At 41.9% G+C, this 20,460-nt stretch overlaps 1 protein-coding gene across 2 annotated transcripts; it reads right to left on the bottom strand.

The window, feature by feature from the left end:
• Positions 1-7,443: 7,443 nt before the first annotated feature.
• Positions 7,444-16,708, bottom strand: LOC306988651 (histone-lysine N-methyltransferase set-1-like). Of its 2 annotated transcripts, XM_079593748.1 has the most exons (6): positions 16,602-16,708; positions 15,900-16,041; positions 14,273-14,459; positions 13,964-14,035; positions 7,723-7,764; positions 7,444-7,625 (listed from the first exon to the last, which is right to left on the bottom strand). In XM_079593748.1, exons 1-5 carry the CDS (start codon positions 16,705-16,707, stop codon positions 7,750-7,752), a joined length of 522 nt encoding a protein of 173 aa, XP_079449874.1. In that variant the 5' UTR covers position 16,708; the 3' UTR covers positions 7,444-7,625; positions 7,723-7,749. The 2 variants fall into 2 exon arrangements, with proteins under 2 accessions (XP_079449874.1, XP_079449873.1); XM_079593747.1 differs by lacking the exons at positions 7,444-7,625; positions 7,723-7,764 and having other exon boundaries at positions 13,036-14,035.
• Between the last annotated feature and the right edge of the window lie 3,752 nt (positions 16,709-20,460).

The following is a 20,460-nucleotide window of genomic DNA, read 5'->3' as shown; positions in this document are numbered from 1 at the left end:
CCTCTGTAGAAACACTGAACTCCTTCTCAACCTTCAACACACAGCTGAACACACACCTCCTCACTAATACATCGTCTCAAACAAGGCTTTTATTATAATAAGCATGAGAAATGATAAATGTTATGATAATCTATTCCAGGTTTATAAGCTGAAACTGTCAGATAATGTAAGTAACGTTCATCTAAATGTCCTAAATTATATGTGCTTCCAGCAACAGGTTGGTTATTATTTCCATAATATGTAAATAGTGCTTTATGATGAATAAGTAAAGTATTACATCTATATCTAACCATGTTAAAGTCAGCACCCATAACTATAACAGCAGTTGGATACATTAATTTGAGGTTTACTATGACGTTACAAACATCTGAAATCAACTGTCTGTTTTGAATTAAATTACTGAACCCATAAACATTGACCAGAATAAAATAATGATCGTCCATTTTCAGAACACAAATTAGCCAGTGACCATTATTGCTAAATCTAGATGTCACTATTTTACCAGGTGAGTTGCAGAACAAGATGGCCACCCCTGCTGATCTAGTAGACCCATTTTGTTGCATTTTTTGCAACAAAATAAAGTGAGCTTTTTCGCGTGAAGCTGATACGAAGCTCTTTGCGGATCGCGTGATCCTTGGTCATTCCCCACAGCGCATCTCGATGCGATCTCTGAGTGAACTGAATTATGACGGGTCTTGTTTTCTTTTCTTCACGTCTACCTACTCGATGAACTGAGTCCACAATCTGGTTGATGCTCGAGGACCATGATGGTGAGATTTTAACTAGTAAATCAGCGACCGTCTCACGTATGTCTTCACCTTCCTTTTCTTTTAGTCCGCGAATCCTAAGATTCCACCGGCGTTTGTGTCGCTCTAGCTCTAGGACACGTTCCATTAGCTCTGCGTTGTCTTTCTTCAAAGCCGATACATCGCGAACCGTCGATTGTAACTGCGTTTTGCAGTCTTTCATTTCCTTAGCTATGCTAGTCAACATGATGGAGTTCGGTTGCAGCTGGGTGTCTTGTGCATCCATCTTATCAGTTAGCTGCTTTATTGCTTCCAGGACTGCATTCATACCTTCTTTTCCTCCTGTCCCCGTATCCTCCCTTTTAGCAGTTGTGATATTTAACGGTGAGAATGGTTCTTCTCTTTTAGTTTTCTTGGTGGAATCCACTTTCATCCATACAGCATGCCTATGGTTGTTAGTTGCGTCGTTGCTGGGGGAAAAAGCCAGAATCTTTATTGGTCGTTTAAAATGATAAAAAAAATAAAATAATTTGTCATTTCATAAGGAGCACTTTATGGCAATTTGGATATTCACATCTGGGACAGGCCTAGAGAGCTTAAAGGCTGATTTATACTTCTGCGTCGTACCTACGCCGGAGCCTCTACGCAACAGACTACGCGTTGGTTTTCATTTATACTTCTGCGTCGTTGTCCGCGTTGACGCGCAATTACATGTGAAACCCGAGGGAGGGTTTCTAGCAGACCAATCACAGCGCTTGCGTCCGCGTAGAATTGACGCGCTGTTACATTTTTGAAGAGGTGCACGTCAGGGTACGCCGAAGGGTACGCGCGCTACACACAGCCTACGACGTAGCTGCGGCATGAGTTCGACGCAGAAGTATAAATTGGGCTTTAGACATGCAATGCACCCGGTCCGCCATCTTGCCGGAACCCGCAAGTGGTTCTTACTTCAAGACCAGCAAAGTTGTGTATGGAAGGCGATCGGGGTCAATAGTCTTTAAACAAAACGCGTGAAATTTGACCGCGTCAACATGCACTGTTTGTCGCGGAAATTGTTTACGTGTTTCTTTTGTATGTGTAGACACGCACGTTCTGGTCATGTTAACCCTTTAGAACCGAATGTGTCGTCGCCGACACAGATCAGCAAGCTGTATTCATTGTACCGTAACTCTTCAACTATCAAAACCATTCAAATTGCCCCTGACAGTAGACAACATGCGCTTTTCGGCAATATACGACTTATTACGGTAATTTCATGCTTTCCGTCAGCAAATGACAGCGGGCTTTCTGGCAGAGCGGGAAGGAAGGATTTGAACCGAGAGATACGAAGCGTGGCGGGTTAGAGTGTTTTGGATTGCATAAAATAATAAAAGAAACAAACAAATACATGGTGAAAGAAGTGGTGTGGTACTAGTAGACAGCAGAAGAGGGGATTGGGATGATTCTTAATGAAACTTGGGAGGCCAATGGCCGTTACTTTTTCACGTATCTTTACATGAGGTGTATGTGTGCGTGCCTAATATGAATTGATGCATTTGTATGTGTGCGTGTATGAAAAAAAAGTGTCCTAAATGAAAACTGTGCAACCCAATGTCACAAAAAAAGACTTGTATAGTTGTATTATACTTCATTTTTCAACTTTAAAGTGTAAGTTTCTTTCGTTCGTGATTTATTTATTTTTTTCTAAATAAAAATCGAAAAATGTATTCTCGTTTTTTAAATTTTTGTCTTTTTAAATTCTATTTACAAACTCACCGCACACAATAATGGTCAATAACTGTAATTTGTTGAAAGCTAGTCTTTTTCTGAAAAAGATGACACCTTGCACATGAAGATAGCACATTGTTTTAGAATTTTACAGTCAAAAAATCAAAATATGTGAAAAACACCCATTTTAGCTTCAGGTTCTAAAGGATTAAAGGTGCAATATGTAGGATTTTTGCAGTAATAGTATAAATGTTTTTTAAAGTCTAAAGACCGTTGCTATTTTAAACACAAATGGAGACATGGGTTCTGCTATGACCCTATAGTTTGTTTGTGCTGTTCTGAAAAATAATGTTTGTGCATATAATAATGTTTAATCTTTGTTTGTGCAGGTTTTTTTGGCAGTTTGCTAAAATAAAAGAGCCGCTCTAAGCTGTTGACTTTTCTACCTTGAGAAAGAACGTTAAACAAACAACTTAAAATGGCATGAAATCATGACATAAGACTGACATCACTCACAACATACCAATGCATTATCCCTCATGAATAAACATGACGTCTGATGTTTGTATACATATATACCAACGTACCATCGAATACAACATTTTCAATGGCTACGGTGCGTGTTGACGCGGTCAAAATTCACACGTTTCTTTTAAAGACTTTTGGCCCCATTCGCCTTCCATAGTTTTGGTGCTACTTAAGTACCACTTTTCCTGGTTCAGAGCTGGTGATTTGGGTGTCGAAAGACAAGTAACTGATTTGAAACTATAGGCTCTGAACCAGCACTCAAACTGCCTTGGTGGAAAAGGGGTAACACACACACTCTCTCTCTCTCTCTCACTCACTCTTACTCACTCACTCATTTTAGCGCTGGGACCGCTCCATATTTTAGTTTCAAACGATCTGCAAATCCAGCGTCGAACTGGACCTTGTTAATAAAAAGTTTTGTCACTGAAATGCCGGGAACAAACAAACAAACACACTTGCACAACTCCGCTGCTGCCCCGGAAAAACAAACCGCATCCACTGTTCCCCTAACGCTGGGTTCTTTACAAACGATTAATCGCAATGAAACCGCACTCGATTTGGCAAAGCTGTGAGTGTGTGTCACATATCCATCTGAACACCAGAGGGTGTCTTCTCCACACACACACACACACACACACACACACACACACACACACACACACACACACACACACACACACACACACACACACACACACACACACACACATACTGGTACGGGTGCTTTATAAGGACTTTTCCCCCTAAAAAGATCCATCCTGGTTTATGGGGACCCACCTTTCCCTTTGTCATAGAGATTAATAAAAAATATTAAACTGCTCCTTATGGCATGGGGTAAAAATCTGACTGCTCAGAATTTAATTCTAATGAAACAGTCTGGTAATATGAAGACCTGACAAACTAAAGCACTGTAAGGACAGGGCAGGAGTGGGCGTTTCCTGATTCAATTATGATTTATGAGGACTACCCTGGTTTATCTGGACATCACTCACATACACACACACATCTGACCATTAATTATGAGGACTAACCTGGTATAACCTGGACTAACTTTACCCATGAGAGTGCCACATCACTTAAGTTTGTTTCAATACCAGCATATAGAAAAACAAAACAAGAAATTATCATCAAATTGTTCACACTGGCTTAAACTTTAAGAGAGATTTCAGAAAACTAACCTGAGTTTGTAATGTGAGATTTAACAGGTGTGAAGTGAGTGAAGAGCAAAGAGAGAAGAGGGAAAGTGAAATACGGAAATATTTTAGCTTTAAAAATTAAGAAAATAAAAAACCAAAAGGAGTTTACACTATTTAACCATCACTGACAAATGCATTCACCCACAAGTATTTTTCATATTTGAACCTTGAATGTCAGTCTTAATTTATTCATTAGATTTTAAGAAGTTTTGTCTAAAGATAGTTTTGAATAAAGCTAAATATTTCCAGTTGATTGGGTTTGGGTTTTGTTAATGTGAAAAGAGAAGATTGTTCAAGACTTGGTATTAGTATCTAAATGAACATTGCTGACCATTTGGGTTTAACTGTACATCTGTAACCATATGAATCATGCATACACACACAACCCTAACTAACCCTTGATTATGAGGACATTTTGGGTTTAACTGGACCTCTCACACACACACTCTCAAACACCTGACTAACCCTTGATTATGAGGACATTTTGGGTTTAACTGGACCTCACTCACACACACACTCAAACACCTGACTAACCCTTGATTATGAGGACATTTTGGGTTTAACTGGACCTCTCACACACACACTCTCAAACACACACACAAACACCTGACTAACCCTTGATTATGAGGACATTTTGGGTTTAACTGGACCTCTCACACACACACTCTCAAACACACACAAACACCTGACTAACCCTTGATTATGAGGACATTTTGGGTTTAACTGGACCTCTCACACACACACTCTCAAACACACACAAACACCTGACTAACCCTTGATTATGAGGACATTTTGGGTTTAACTGGACCTCTCACACACACACTCTCAAACACACACAAACACCTGACTAACCCTTGATTATGAGGACATTTTGGGTTTAACTGGACCGCTCACACACACACTCTCAAACACCTGACTAACCCTTGATTATGAGGACATTTTGGGTTTAACTGGACCTCTCACACACACACTCTCAAACACCTGACTTAACCCTTGATTATGAGGACATTTTGGGTTTAACTGGACCTCTCACACACACACTCTCAAACACCTGACTAACCCTTGATTATGAGGACATTTTGGGTTTAACTGGACCTCTCACACACACACACTCTCAAACACCTGACTAACCCTTGATTATGAGGACATTTTAGGTTTAACTGGACCTCTCACACACACACTCAAACACCTGACTAACCCTTGATTATGAGGACATTTTGGGTTTAACTGGACCTCTCACACACGAACACCTAACTAACCCTTGATTATGAGGACATTTTGGATTTAACTGGACCTCTCTCTCACACACACACACACTCTCAAACACCCGACTAACCCTTGATTATGAGGACATTTTGGGTTTAACTGGACCTCACTCACACACTCTCAAACACACACAAACACCTGACTAACCCTTGATTATGAGGACAAACTGGGTTTAAATGGACATCACAATTAACTCCACACATAGCAGGAGTACCTGTATTAGAGTTAACCATACTAAACCAAATCAACTATTCTACGTTAAAGAGTGAATTCACAAATGATTGTGCATCTTTTTGCTGCCACTAAACCTGTAAAAGTAATACGCACACCTAAGGAAATAGTGCTACAATGTGCTGTTGCTATATCAACCAACATATACACGTGGTGCAAAATGAACCTGGTTGGAGAAAAGGATTAAAGATCAGCAAGTTTTACACTTCATAGAAGACTAGTTAAAGGACAATTAGATGAAGAAATGCAACTAGACAGCCAATAAAAACGAACAAAATTAAATTGAAAGGGCAATTTTTATTTTGCAAATGGTAAAAAAAAGGCTCAACAACTGAGGTCTAATAAGGCCATTATTAGAGATGCACCGATTGATCGGCTTGGGACCGGAATTGGCCGATTTTCACGTGATCGGCCATGACCGGCGATCGGCCAGTCAGTCTGACATATACCGGTCAAACGCACTCTGGCACCGCATGATTAACATCGCGCAACATCAGCATCACACGTGCACACGGAACGCACATGTAGAAAACCTCATGAATTACGTCAGTTTCACACCGCAAGCGTGAGAGGCGCGTATTTTTTTCGGCGTGCATGTTAATCAATGAGTGCATCACACCGGGAGCAGGACAAGCAGGAGCGTCGCGTGAGCAGCAGTGAAGCGCAGTCTATTTTTGCTGCGTTGCTCACACTCAATTAAAGTGAAAGCACACTTTTTTTGATGTGCAAAATAAATATGATTTCACACAAAAAGTGCCAAAAATGCACTGAATTTGCATGTCTAGTGTGTTTTAACAAGAACTGGAATAGGCTATGTCAGAAAAGAAAATGAAATGACTCAAAAATATTTATAGAAAATTCACCCATTTAAACTTGTTTTTATTATTCAGTTTGGGTAGAAGTATATGGTGTTTTGTATAAAAAAAAAAACATATAGAAAATAAATGTGTGTGCTGTTCAGTGGTTAGAAAAAATGAAATCGGAATCGGCTAAAATCGGTATCGGCGGGTCAACCTCGGAAAAAATCGGAATTGGATTACAATACAAAATTGTAATCGGTACATCTCTAACCATTATGGGACTAAAGTGCATGAGGGAGTGTGCCTCAAAATGACCACAGCAACACACTGGAAATAAAACCAAATTAAATTGCCTTCCAGTAAATGCATGTATTTGTAAATTTCTTTCAAAACAGTGTTTTAATAAAAGTAAATAAAAGGATGTCTTGAACACTCTTCTGGCCCAAAAACACTTTAGAGAACAAAACCCACAGACATTAAAGGTTGTATCAGCGATTTCAGGCCCAAACATAAATGATCACATTCATCTAATCTTTCCTAACAATCCGCTAGCTGCCCGCCCCATAAGCATGCCGTCCAAAAACCGCGTCTCTGTAGGCAGCCTAGGCTCTGAGATCTGCACACAAAAACAATGGGTTTCACCAACCACCAAAACCAAAATAAACAGTGTTCCAACCAATCACCGACAGTTCCAACCAATCACCGCAAAATCTCAAACCACAACACCCCCACCTTTTGTGTGCAGATCTGAGAGCCTAGGCTGCCTACAGAGACGCGGTTTTTGGACGGCATACTTATGGGGCGGGCAGCTAGCGGATCGTTAGGAAAAATTAGATGAATGTGATCATTTATATTTGGGCCTATTTTTGGGCCTGAAATCACTGATACAACCTTTAATGGAAGGCAACACTGATCTCTCGAAGAACTCTAAGATGATTTCTTTTTCAACATCAAACCTCAGTTCCTCACGAAATCCCTTATATTTTGGGCCGTTCTTTCTCTCAGAACAGGGTCCTCTGCAGTCTTGCACTGCTCACACTCTGCCTTTGTTGCAAGGTGTCCCTTTGAAATATGGACTCTGAAATGTTTCATGACAGCATTCACTTCATTTGGGCTCCATGGCCTTTTCACTATTCTCCTCAATTTGGTCTCTGTAAAACAAACAAACAAACAAACATACATATGTATACCTATACACCTATATGTATATACATGGAATAACTTTAATATACCCAAATGTTTAAATACCTCTGGTGTTCTCAGTTTCATCCTGATTCATTTGGCTTTTTCCTGAGGGGTAAAAAGCAACAATTAAAATGTATTCCAGCCCTACAATCTAAACAGTTTCGGACCATGTGAAATATCAGCAGATAAGCACACAGGGAAAACTAGTCTCTGGTCCTGTGTAACACGAAAAGGACCACTTTACACTGAAATGTTTTTTGGTGAACGGAGTAGTATTGGATGAGTTGATCAGAAAGATCAACACCTCCCATATTCTTGTTGTATTCAGTGACAGGGGTTGGGCATGGAATGGATTTGGTGTTCCAGCCTCCATCCTGAGTTCTTACCCTCCTCTGAACTGTGTTGCCAGAGAAGGCCGGGTGAATTGTGGAGCAGACAGAGACTTCCCGAGTGTCCATCCACTAAACGAAAACCAGAGGGCCGTCACGGATCCACCTGATGGTGCCCCTAGGATCCTTTTTGTTCATGGCATTTGTGGTTGTGCGGGGGCATCCTCGTCTCTGTTGTCCCTGTAGGTGCCACATGCTCCAAAGTTCATGCTGTAGAGATCCATGAATAGCTTTGGACTTGTGTAGAAGTTGTCTACATACACATTGTAGCCACTCCCTAGGAATGATTTGCTCATGAGGGACATAACCGAGTCGTATGCCAGTCCTACACCAGAAGCAAACACAGACTTCCCCGTGTATACAGCAAAGTCTAAAGTGTACCCAATGCTGCTGTCTGCCAGCACAAAAAGTTTGAAGCCCCACTTAGTTGGCTTCGCCTTCATATATTGCGTCATGCCAGTGTGAGCCTTTGTTGGCACCATCCTCTCGTCCACTGAAAGGTTCTGCCGTGGGCGATAAAATGCTCTGCATGCATGTTTGATGTCATCTAAAAGGGGCTTCAGACGAAACAGCCGGTCATAAGCTGGTGTCCCTCTCTTCCGGTCGTTGTGGACATCTTCATCAGGGTTGCTCATGTGGATGTTCCAGGAAATTACCTGCTACCTGTCACGTGCCATCACTGAGTGGGGAAACTGTTGGCTGAAAATGGTGTTTGTCCTCCAGTAGTCCCGGATATTTGTCAGTCTCACCAGTGCAAAAAAGAAAGTCAGTCCTAAATATTGGAAAAATTCTTCAACAGTTAATTTTTTCCAGGAATATTTTTTGCCAGTGGCAATGTTTTTTTTGCAGCGTCTGTGTATGTGTTATTACACAAAGTGGTTGCTGCACTGTCACTGACAAAAAGTTTGAAAAGGTCCAATGGTGTGTATATGGATGATGTCCTGGCTTTATTGTTGGGACGAACCTTTTGGGCACTGGAGGGATGTCTGGCTGACTCTTACTGTTCCATGATGGAGTTGGGGCTGCTGGCTGAGGTGATCTAGATCTCGACCTTGTGGATTCAGGACTCTGTCGACCCCTCAAGCTGCCGGATCTGGATCTGGATCTTGACCTTGACCGCGCTCTCCCTCTAGACCGTGACTGCAGCCGTTCATGGCCTATTCTAGAGTGCGGATCGGGCCGAATTTTTCTGTCCGAGCCCGGCCCGCGTCCGACAGAGCAGTAAACCGAACCCGACCCGAGCCCGACAGGCATACAGATATTTATGTTCGAGCCCGACCCGAGACCGAAAGTTAAAATCCCGTTTTTTTTTATTCTCATACTAATGACACATGTACGTTTGTTTGTGTGGAAAGCCCGCTTTTATTAAGCAACTGAAAGGAAGAGATTCAGAAATGTCAATAGATGAGCGTTTCAGCGCGCGGAGCAACAAGCGCACGTAACACAGGCGTACATGCACGTGTTTCGTTGTCACGGGCCACGGCTACATAAACAAATTTCCGCACACAGGAAGACAGATGTTATGGTAATATTTTACATATTTTTTAATCACAAAAACGAACGTTTGCATCAAGTGAAAGCATCAGGCACATTGGCTACCTACATAATAACCTGTTTTAAATTTAAAATGTTCAATGCCTTCGCGCTGATGTGACCGAGCCCGACCCGAACCCGAACATCATTTCTAAATATCTGTCCGAACCCGGCCCAGCCCGTCGGGTACCGGCGGGTCCCGTCGGGCTTGGGTCGGGTATCCATCCTCTAGCCTATTCCTGGCAGCTGCTGGGATGCTGCAGCAGAAGTGGGAGGCTGGGATGCTGCAGCAGAAGTGGAAGGCTGGGATGCTGCAGCAGAAGTGTGAGGCTGGGATGCTGCAGCAGAAGTGGGAGGCTGCGATGCTGCAGCAGAAGTGGAAGGCTGGGATGCTGCAGCAGAAGTGGAAGGCTGGGATGCTGCAGCAGAAGTGGAAGGCTGCGATGCTGCAGCAGAAGTGGAAGGCTGCGATGCTGCAGCAGAAGTGGAAGGCTGGGATGCTGCAGCAGAAGTGGAAGGCTGCGATGCTGCAGCAGAAGTGGAAGGCTGCGATGCTGCAGCAGAAGTGGAAGGCTGCGATGCTGCAGCAGAAGTGGAAGGCTGCGATGCTGCAGCAGAAGTGGAAGGCTGGGATGCTGCAGCAGAAGTGGAAGGCTGGGATGCTGCAGCAGAAGTGGAAGGCTGGGATGCTGCAGCAGAAGTGGAAGGCTGGGATGCTGCAGCAGAAGTGGAAGGCTGGGATGCTGCAGCAGAAGTGGAAGGCTGGGATGCTGCAGCAGAAGTGGAAGGCTGGGATGCTGCAGCAGAAGTGGAAGGCTGGGATGCTGCAGCAGAAGTGGAAGGCTGGGATGCTGCAGCAGAAGTGGAAGGCTGGGATGCTGCAGCAGAAGTGGGAGGCTGGGATGCTGCAGCAGAAGTGGGAGGCTGGGATGCTGCAGCAGAAGTGGAAGGCTGGGATGCTGCAGCAGAAGTGGAAGGCTGCGATGCTGCAGCAGAAGTGGGAGGCTGGGATGCTGCAGCAGAAGTGGAAGGCTGGGATGCTGCAGCAGAAGTGGAAGGCTGGGATGCTGCAGCAGAAGTGGAAGGCTGGGATGCTGCAGCAGAAGTGGAAGGCTGGGATGCTGCAGCAGAAGTGGAAGGCTGGGATGCTGCAGCAGAAGTGGAAGGCTGGGATGCTGCAGCAGAAGTGGAAGGCTGGGATGCTGCAGCAGAAGTGGAAGGCTGGGATGCTGCAGCAGAAGTGGAAGGCTGGGATGCTGCAGCAGAAGTGGAAGGCTGGGATGCTCCAGCAGAAGTGGAAGGCTGCGATGCTGCAGCAGAAGTGGGAGGCTGGGATGCTGCAGCAGAAGTGGAAGGCTGGGATGCTGCAGCAGAAGTGGAAGGCTGGGATGCTGCAGCAGAAGTGGAAGGCTGGGATGCTGCAGCAGAAGTGGAAGGCTGGGATGCTGCAGCAGAAGTGGAAGGCTGGGATGCTGCAGCAGAAGTGGAAGGCTGGGATGCTGGAGCAGAAGTGGAAGGCTGGGATGCTGCAGCAGAAGTGGAAGGCTGGGATGCTGCAGCAGAAGTGGAAGGCTGGGATGCTGCAGCAGAAGTGGAAGGCTGGGATGCTGCAGCAGAAGTGGAAGGCTGGGATGCTGCAGCAGAAGTGGAAGGCTGGGATGCTGCAGCAGAAGTGGGAGGCTGGGATGCTGCAGCAGAAGTGGAAGGCTGGGATGCTGCAGCAGAAGTGGAAGGCTGGGATGCTGCAGCAGAAGTGGAAGGCTGCGATGCTGCAGCAGAAGTGGAAGGCTGGGATGCTGCAGCAGAAGTGGAAGGCTGGGATGCTGCAGCAGAAGTGGAAGGCTGGGATGCTGCAGCAGAAGTGGAAGGCTGGGATGCTGCAGCAGAAGTGGAAGGCTGGGATGCTGCAGCAGAAGTGGAAGGCTGGGATGCTGCAGCAGAAGTGGAAGGCTGCGATGCTGCAGCAGAAGTGGAAGGCTGGGATGCTGCAGCAGAAGTGGAAGGCTGGGATGCTGCAGCAGAAGTGGAAGGCTGGGATGCTGCAGCAGAAGTGGAAGGCTGGGATGCTGCAGCAGAAGTGGAAGGCTGGGATGCTGCAGCAGAAGTGGGAGGACCCTCCTCAGCGGAAGAATGGGAGCTTTCCTGTCTGGCTCGGGTGGGTGGGCTGGTGTCTTCATTATCATGACTGTAAAACAAATAAAGCAAAATATTAGATCATACATATCAGATCAATTAGTGTTTTTGTATTTGATTTCTCACATAAGATAACAATGGCTGAGATTGCTACTGTACCCCCCAACCCACCACAGCTATAATATGAGCACTCTCTCCCCAGCCAAAAGGTGTGACCAACCCCCCACTACAACATCCTTGAGACATTCTCTCCACAGCTAAAAGGTGTGACCAACCCCCCACTATCCTTTGTTTGTCTGAGTTTACCTAGAGATACAAACAATGGCTGAGAGACAAAGTGTAATCCACAACTCTTACTACTCTGTAACAAACATAGAAAACGAAATACTACTTTTACAGAACTTATTATTACATATTTAGAAAATTTATATTTTATAATATTCGTTTTTTTTATATACTTTTACAGTAAATAAATAAATGGAACTTACTCTTCAGCAGTGTCTAGACCATCCTGGTAATCGAGTTCCTCATCAGTCAAATAGCTCTCTTCTCCAGAAAATCCATCATCCTCCATGGCATCAAAAAAGGCCAGCGCTTGATTTAGATCCATGTTTCTCAATCTCTGACGATCCATTATTCTCCGTGTATTCTTCAAAACTCGCGTCTCTCTGTGCGTCTCTCTCTCCCCTCGAAACCACTGTGCCGTGCGTCTCTCTCTCTCTCTCTCTCTCTCTCTCTCTCTCTCTCTCTCCACAATATCAGCCTTGGTTCATGCGTAATGACGCACACCAACGTGGACGACGGATCAGCCTGTCATTGGTCAACAACCTCACGCAAAGAATCACGTGATATCCAAAATGGCAGCTAGCATCGAGCTAGCGGCAAAAATGACAGAAAATGTATAAATTATGGACATCAAGTGGATAAAACTTGGATATAAGTGTTTGGATTTATTGCTGAAACACTCTAAAAGGACGCATAAGTTCCAGGCTGGATAGAAAAACTTCTGTAAAGGCTAGAAAGACACCAAAGACACCCCCGTGACGGCTAGCTCGTTAGCTTTCTGCTGCAAAAAACGGTAAGAAAATCAATCAAATAATATAAATATTTATCGGAGGAGTCGTGTGGCGTCGTGGACGATGCCGTCGGGCTCAAAGGGTTAATGCAAATGGGTGGAGTGTCTGTTCCGGATGGCTCCTGGACGCCTTCCCGGGAAGGTGTTCCGGGCGCGTCCCACCGGGAGGAGACCCCGGGGAAGACCTAGGACACGCTGGAGAGACTGTCTCCCGGCTGGCCTGGGAACGCCTCGGTGTCCCCCCGGAAGAGCTAGAGGAAGTGGCTAGGGAGAGGGAAGTCTGGGCATCTCTGCTTAGACTGCTGCCCCCGCGACCCGGCCCCGGATAAGCAAAAGAAGATGGATGGATGGATTTGTTTTAGACAAATATGCTTGCACTCTGTCACCAACTAGATATATTTAAATTAATGAAGGCCACTTTTCACTGGTAACAAAAGACATTTAGCATTATCAGGACCCACAAATATTCCCCCACTGCATTATATATATATAGTAGTTTAATGTAGTATTGACACTAAAACTCTGTAAACTTGATTGTTTCCCCTCAAACAGTAACTTTTATTTTTGGGTGTCCTATACACAATACATATTGTCACTATCCACAATATATATTGTTGCATTTTTGTATTGCGATACATTGCTTAATTGACAGCCAATCGGAATCAATTCTGCTATAACATGCTTCAATATATAAGCGGCAGTCAAAGATGCGATCACAATAAACAGAACGTTACCGTCTGCTGGTTGGACCCTAACACAGTTATGGTTAGTGTGAATGGGCCTTAACAGTTTACATCTCTGTGACTGAAAGTCACAAAGCATATCCAGATTGAAAAGTGTGCATATTGGGTCTACAGCTTATCCACAATAAAGAAGCAGCCGACACATACCCAAAGCAACATCTTTTCCTCAAACCCTATCCCTGACATGACGGTCCTCGTAGTGGAGAACTGTCCTTACATTTCAGGTCAGTGTCATGCCCATCCCCCAACGCACGAGTTATGAAAATGAATGAACCGAGCAAGGTACATTTTACTCGAATTTGAGACGTCACAACAGGGTCTTTAAGACGACAGTCCACGTCAACCAGTCTAGTATGGTGCCCAACCATCCTACACTTAACATTGCCTGTGTCAAAGAGAAGAAAACAATGAAGGAACATGCGCTCACTTACTTTCTGTTTCACTGATGAGGAAGGATTCACACTGCATTCAGTCACAGCCACTGATGTCTCGTCACACAATTCCTGTAATTATGAGAAAGACAGGTACAACACTGAGGCAAGGATGTTTGCCAATTGGTCACCGCAACTAATTCTAGTATCAACCAAAGTCTAAATATCTAGTGTCCCTTTCATTGCTCCGTCGTGCACAAAGCAGACATGCAGAATTTAAAAAAAATAATCTGCATCATATAAAAAACTAACATTCATGAAATACAGAACATGGTTGACTTTCAGTGATAAATTATTTAAGAGACTCACCCTTAAACGCCAAGGCCAAGAGGAATCCCCATAGTTGTATGTGACCTCCTCATCTGGAAAGATATGTCTTATACTAAACAGACACAGGTGTGGCCTTCCGTCAACAATGACTGTCTTGACTTTGCAATTTGGATCATTCACCAGTCGTCCAAGTGAATGTCCACCGTACTCTTTTGTTGCATCTATGCTGTGATAAAAATAGTGCAGTAAGAAACTTAAAACATAGACACACACTGAAACATACGGTTCTAACTGAACATTTGGGTTAGGCTAACCTTGGCCTATTTAACCTATATTCAAATACACATTGTTAAAGTTAACTTGACTTCCTAAGAATTTAATAGGTCAGATGATCCACTTAAGGTAAAAAAATAATACCCCAGTTGAAAAATAACCATGTTATTGATTATCACTACTAACTAATAAGTTCCTCATGTTATGAGAACCATAGCAAATCTGCTATTGTAATAGTGCTGCACGATTAATCTTATCGCAATCGTAATCGCGATGTCAAGCCTGTGCGATTATATGACGCAAAATGCTGCGATTTTGTGTAAAATAAACAATGGGCTGGTACGCAATTAACGCAGCATCTGTTATTTTTTGTCATCCTTTGGCTAGTGTTACATGATAATGCTCTCATGCGATTGCTTAAAACCATTAATGCGAGACAAGTCAAAAGAGAGCGCGCTGATTCGCTGAATGTCCGACTGTGACTCATAGAAAGACATGCGCCAGAAATACAGTTCTCTTTCGCGCTTGAACGAACAATAACACACAATTATGCCAAAATGTCGTTTGTCGAGTATCTTCATAACATAAGAGCAGTCTTATGATGGACGTATAGAGTTGTGAGAGAATGAGGCGCATGTGAGATCCGCGTCTCTGTCAGCAGCGGCTGCTCTTAAAGGGCCAGCAGCCAAAGCTTTCTGTCAGTAAAGTAAATCAAAGAACAAAGGGGACAGAGAAAATTACTCACTGCTCTTGACTAAAGAACTTATGTAGCTTTAATAAGGATTAGTCTATTTATTATGTTTGATAACTTTATTAAATTTCTGTATACCTGAAAGAAAGGGAGGGCACAGGTAAATATGACATTTATTATGGGTTTATGTGAGGATTATTTGAAGTTCACTTAAATTAAAAGCTGTTATATTTAATGAAGTCTAATAAATGTTTTTTTTATTTTTTATTATAGCTTTCAATTGTAATGATGGAATCACTGTAATGTTGGATGGCTATAATTAATGTTTTTAATGGGGGTGGATTAATTTATATCCAGACATCAATGGCTTCGATGTTATCAATCATTTAGTTGTTGTTGCTAGTTTGAGTTGAGAAATACACATTTCAGAATTATCACTAATCTGTGTGTGCATTTTGCTTTAGATCCAAGCAAGTAGACTCATGAAACCATTTGTTTATTATATCGCAATTGCATATTCCAATTGCAATATTGACCTCAATCGCAATATGACATTTCCCCCAAATCGTGCAGCCCTATATTGTAATAATAATAATCATCATCATAATCATAACTGTTTTTATTAGAATGACATGCAACTAGTTTGCTCTGAATATGAACCAAAAATAAATAAATAAACCAAAAAAGAAACAGCCAGCTTACCAATAACTGGTTCCATTCCATGTGAAGTCAAACAAGTAGTTGCCTTGAACATCTTTAACATGTTTACTTTGAGAGAGAATCCCACGGTATTCAACAACAAAGGTGGATGGTTCAATGTGCTCAAGTGCAAACACACCTCTCCCTAAAAGAGCAAAATAATATATAATAATACAAATAAAACATGAATCCAAGTGCACCTATATGTTACACAGCTAACCAACCTATCCTTTTAAAGAGTTAAATCCTGTAAAACTGTGTAATGTATAAATGTAATATGAGGTGCAAGAAAAAATAAAATAAAAAATAAAAAAATAAAAAAAATCAAGCATTGGTTTTCACTGTGATATAGTCTACTAGTTGAATTTGGTTGTAACCAAATTAGGTACAACAAATAAAATAAAAATAAATACTTAACTATGTATACAGAGAATAATGTTTACATTATTCTCTGTATACATAGTTAAGTATTTATTTTAAAATAATAATAATAAAAAAATTGTTTAAAGTTTTTTTTTTTCCATCTCTTAACCTTTATGAAAAAATTAGCGGCTTACCCAAGGGTAAAATGTGTGAATTTGAAAGATCATGTCCAGACTGCCAGCAATAGGCCTACTTTTCATTCTTACAAGTGCATGCCTACTTTATGATTTGATTTGCCTGCAGTCTGAACATAGTCAAATTGCCTTGTGGTGCACAATTTACCTTTGAATGTGTTGATTTGTCGTCCCTCAATGAAGGCTTTGTCTTTGCCCGACAATATGTGTTCTTTTGCATCCTGCTCAGGTTTTATTCTCTTCTTTCTTAACATGTTGACTGAAAACATTCCAGACAACATAATTAGTATGTGTGTATATATATAAATATATATATATATTAGATAGATAGATAGATGCTTTATATACAGTACATTATTGTCAGACTGTAGTCTGTATCAATAAATACAACATTTTACACATAAATAGTTGATAAGTGAGGTTTTGAGGCTTGCTACTTATGATAAGAAACAGTCTCCGATTTCAAATTCAGTCCATTTTAATACCATTTTATCACTCTTTAATGTGGCGCCTCAGATCAAACGAAGCTAACTAAACTCGTTACTTAGAAAAATTAACTATAGAGAGAAAGTTTTAGAAAATGTTACATGTATTACACCTGATTTACATTAAAATAATACATGTAAAATCAAATTGGAAATTGAATCGAAAGAATGTGAATTAAAATTGAATCATAAAATGTCTGCTAATATCCAGCCCTAAAATGAATAAACTAAATATTTTTTCAAGTCATTCTAATGACAGTAACATTACATTAATGAAAGTATACTTTTACATTAATGAAAGTATACTTTTACATTAGTTTCGTTTCTGTTTATTTAATAGATTTCTGTATCTTACTGTATTAAACTGTAAATTCATCCACTCAACTTTACCAGTCATCATGATGACATGACAACATAGATTTGATTTATTTCAAAATGTAAATTAATTCTCTCATAGCATCCATGGAGATGTATCTTTCATCAACTAATACTAATACTTGTATGTGTCTATGAACAACAAGAGAATTTCGTTTAAGTACCAAACAAAACAAAAAACGTGAATAGCATGTTCAAGTTGTTTGGAGACGCCATTTTAACTGCTTATGGACTTATATTAGCCCGATTAATGGCCACGTTTAAAGTAATGTAACTAACGTTATTCAAAACTGTCTGACTCATGACACTTAACTCCACAAAGGTAGAATATATAAATAAACGCACTTACCTTCCTCGTGATTTAAAGTGAAAATCTCCCACTATAGCTCGTCAACTTCGCTCGAATTCTGCTAATTAATCTTTCATGATGATGATTAACCTTCAGATTAATCCATAGACAGTGGATTAATCACACCGTCACACCACACGTCTGCGATAGAAGATCAGAGGCGCAGGCGCGCTGACTTTGACGGATGTGAAATGCAGCCAATCACTGACGAGGATTCCAGCAGCCAATCACTGACGAGGATTCCAGCGTTCCACCAATGAATCGCGCTTGAGCGTGGTCTGGGTGTATTAGCGTCGAATTTCACATAGACAATCACTGACGAGGATTCCAGCGTTCCACCAATGAATCGCGCTTGGGCGTGGTCTGGGTGTGTGAAATGTGTATGATACTGCAGTAGCGTCGACTTTCACATAGAGGGAGATTATACACTCTGAGCATACACTGGCACACACTGAAAAACGGGTACAACGGATTTATAAGGACATATTGAGAAAAAGCGGGAGGTGGTTAGGCGCAGCCTGATAAGCCTTTCTACACTGCTCGACTTATGAGGACATTAGTGCTGTCCTCGTAGTAACGGTATGTCCTCATAGAGTCGGTATGTATCCATGGTTTTTGTCCTCATAATCCGGTCGCACCAACGCACACACACACACACACACACACACACACACACACACACACACACACACACACACACACACACACACACACACACACCTTCTCTTCTGTGATTCTGCATGTTAACAGACTTGTTAATGCTGAGATAAAGATTTTGTGGCTCAGATAAGGTCCAGTTTTATGTCTTTGCTCTTGGCTGACATGTGGCATTGCTATGACCTACTTGTGGCCCAGATCTGGCAAACAGGAGCGGTCCACCCAAGTGCCATCATTCCACTCCGCATGTGACCCAGATCATCTTTCCACATGTGGGCCGACACAAAGTTACTGTAATTATAAAGATTACTCAAATGATACTCACCACGCAGTGACACAAACCCAGAAGCTCCGAACGATGCTGTATCTGCAGCTGCGGATCCTCAGAGTATAGAGTCCAGAGTCTGTGTTTCTGGTGTTTGTGATGGTCAGAGATCCTTGATTCACCTTCAGTCTCTGATCTCCAGTGATGAGCATGTCATTATAATACCAGTTCATCAAATCATTTGGGTTTGTTATTACACCAGGATCTAAAGTAACAGATTCTCCCTCCTTCACGGTCTTTCTCTTCATTTTATCTCGTACAGCAGCACAAAAACCTGAAACACAAACCAACAGATGCTGGAGGATCTTTTTGAGGAAAAACTCCACAACAAGAATTATATGTGGATATAATTGTACATTTTCAATTCCTGGATCTTGACAAATTCAGTAGAAACATTATGAACTGCAAGATTGGATGTTGGATGTCTTTATTCGTAGACTTACTGTTTACATGTCAACTCTGCTGGAGTTTTTTTTTTTTTGCATGTATTACACACGAACATGTTTAAAACAACACATTACTACATTGTATATTAATATAATGATATAATTACTTACGGCACTCTAATTGTAGGAGCCAAAATGTGTTTATAAAGGTGATGTGTTATACTCATTTTGACCATTGAGTGGCGCTGTGAAAATCACAGAGATATCAGTGTATATAGATGGCCTTCCTTATGCTGTAGGTAGGTGTGTTGACCCGGAAGGGCAAAAAGGTTTTGACTTGAATTGTAGGAGCCAAGTCTAATACCAAGGGGGTAATCCATCCGCCGGAAACTGAAGCTTCCCCGGGCGCCGCCATTGGCTAGCGGACCCCCACCCGCTGTTAGCACTCCATTGACTCCCATTCATTTTGGCGTCACTTTGACAGCGAATAACTTTACATTTGAGGTGTTTAAAGACACCATTTGTCCATTGTTTATTTCTAAAGAAACACGACAATGTATAAAAGGCTCCATTACCTTTTATCTTACGTTATGGCCCCGTAGAAGCAGTTTTTGTAAAAATAGGCTAATGATTGCGTCATAACCACGTGACTCTCTGTCGCACAGTCGAGAAATTACCGTATAGACCGGCGGAGCAATCGGGGGGACGTGGAGGCATAAAGTCAAGAGAGAAGCCCATAGAGAGTGATAAAGTTGCTCCTGCTGCTAGCTCATGGACAGCTAATGCTCACGCTCTCCGTCTCTGTGATTCGGAAGGGAATGATTCAGATTTCTCTCGGCACAGCTACTAGAAGACTGACAACTGTCAGTCAGACTCACGTCACATCTACGTCACCAAGCTCAGTTTGAGTCTGCGCAGTTCGCCCAGCCATCAGGAAGTGATGCTTCTAATTGACTTCACTTCTCTCCGTTGAAACCTATGGGGTCGCTGTGTCCAGTTTATATACTGTCTATGTCTAATACTTTAAGCAAGAAAGTGAGTCAACATAATCACTCCGGGACCAAACAACTCAGTAGCTTAAAGTATTAGACTTAGCTCCTAATATTAAAAAATAAGTACATTATAAATCTAAAGTATTTATGATTTCCAAACACTGATCATTATATGAGATAAACGGACAAACTACACGATCTTTACACATTTACAATTTCTTTGGACTCTATAGTGAACTAAAATAATAAATGCATTTAAACAGATGGAAAGAACTGGAATGAACAGAACAAAACTAACTGTTAAAAACTAGTTTCACCAGTGGAATAAAAAAACAGTTGAAAGTAATTCTGTTCAATGATGCAGATAAAGAGAAAAGCCCTGCATGTCACTGCTATAATAAACCAATATCCCGATGTAAACGGCGACGCACGGTTAGC

This window comes from Phoxinus phoxinus, assembly GCF_949152265.1.
Source record: "Phoxinus phoxinus genome assembly, chromosome: 20".
Lineage (NCBI taxonomy): Eukaryota > Metazoa > Chordata > Actinopteri > Cypriniformes > Leuciscidae > Phoxinus > Phoxinus phoxinus.
The sequence above is the reverse complement of the archived record's forward strand: the minus strand, read 5'-3'. Positions and strand labels throughout refer to the sequence as shown.

Bases quoted from the DNA above. Each gene is read 5' to 3' on its own strand.
- LOC306988651 (XM_079593747.1), bottom strand. From the start codon at position 16,707: ATGTTAAGAAAGAAGAGAATAAAACCTGAGCAGGATGCAAAAGAACAC. The intron at 16,042-16,601 runs GTAAATTGTGCA...TTGCTCTTTTAG, and splicing joins ACAAATCAACACATTCAAAG to GGAGAGGTGTGTTTGCACTT. The intron at 14,460-15,899 runs GTAAGCTGGCTG...TTTTTATCACAG, and splicing joins TGGAATGGAACCAGTTATTG to CATAGATGCAACAAAAGAGT.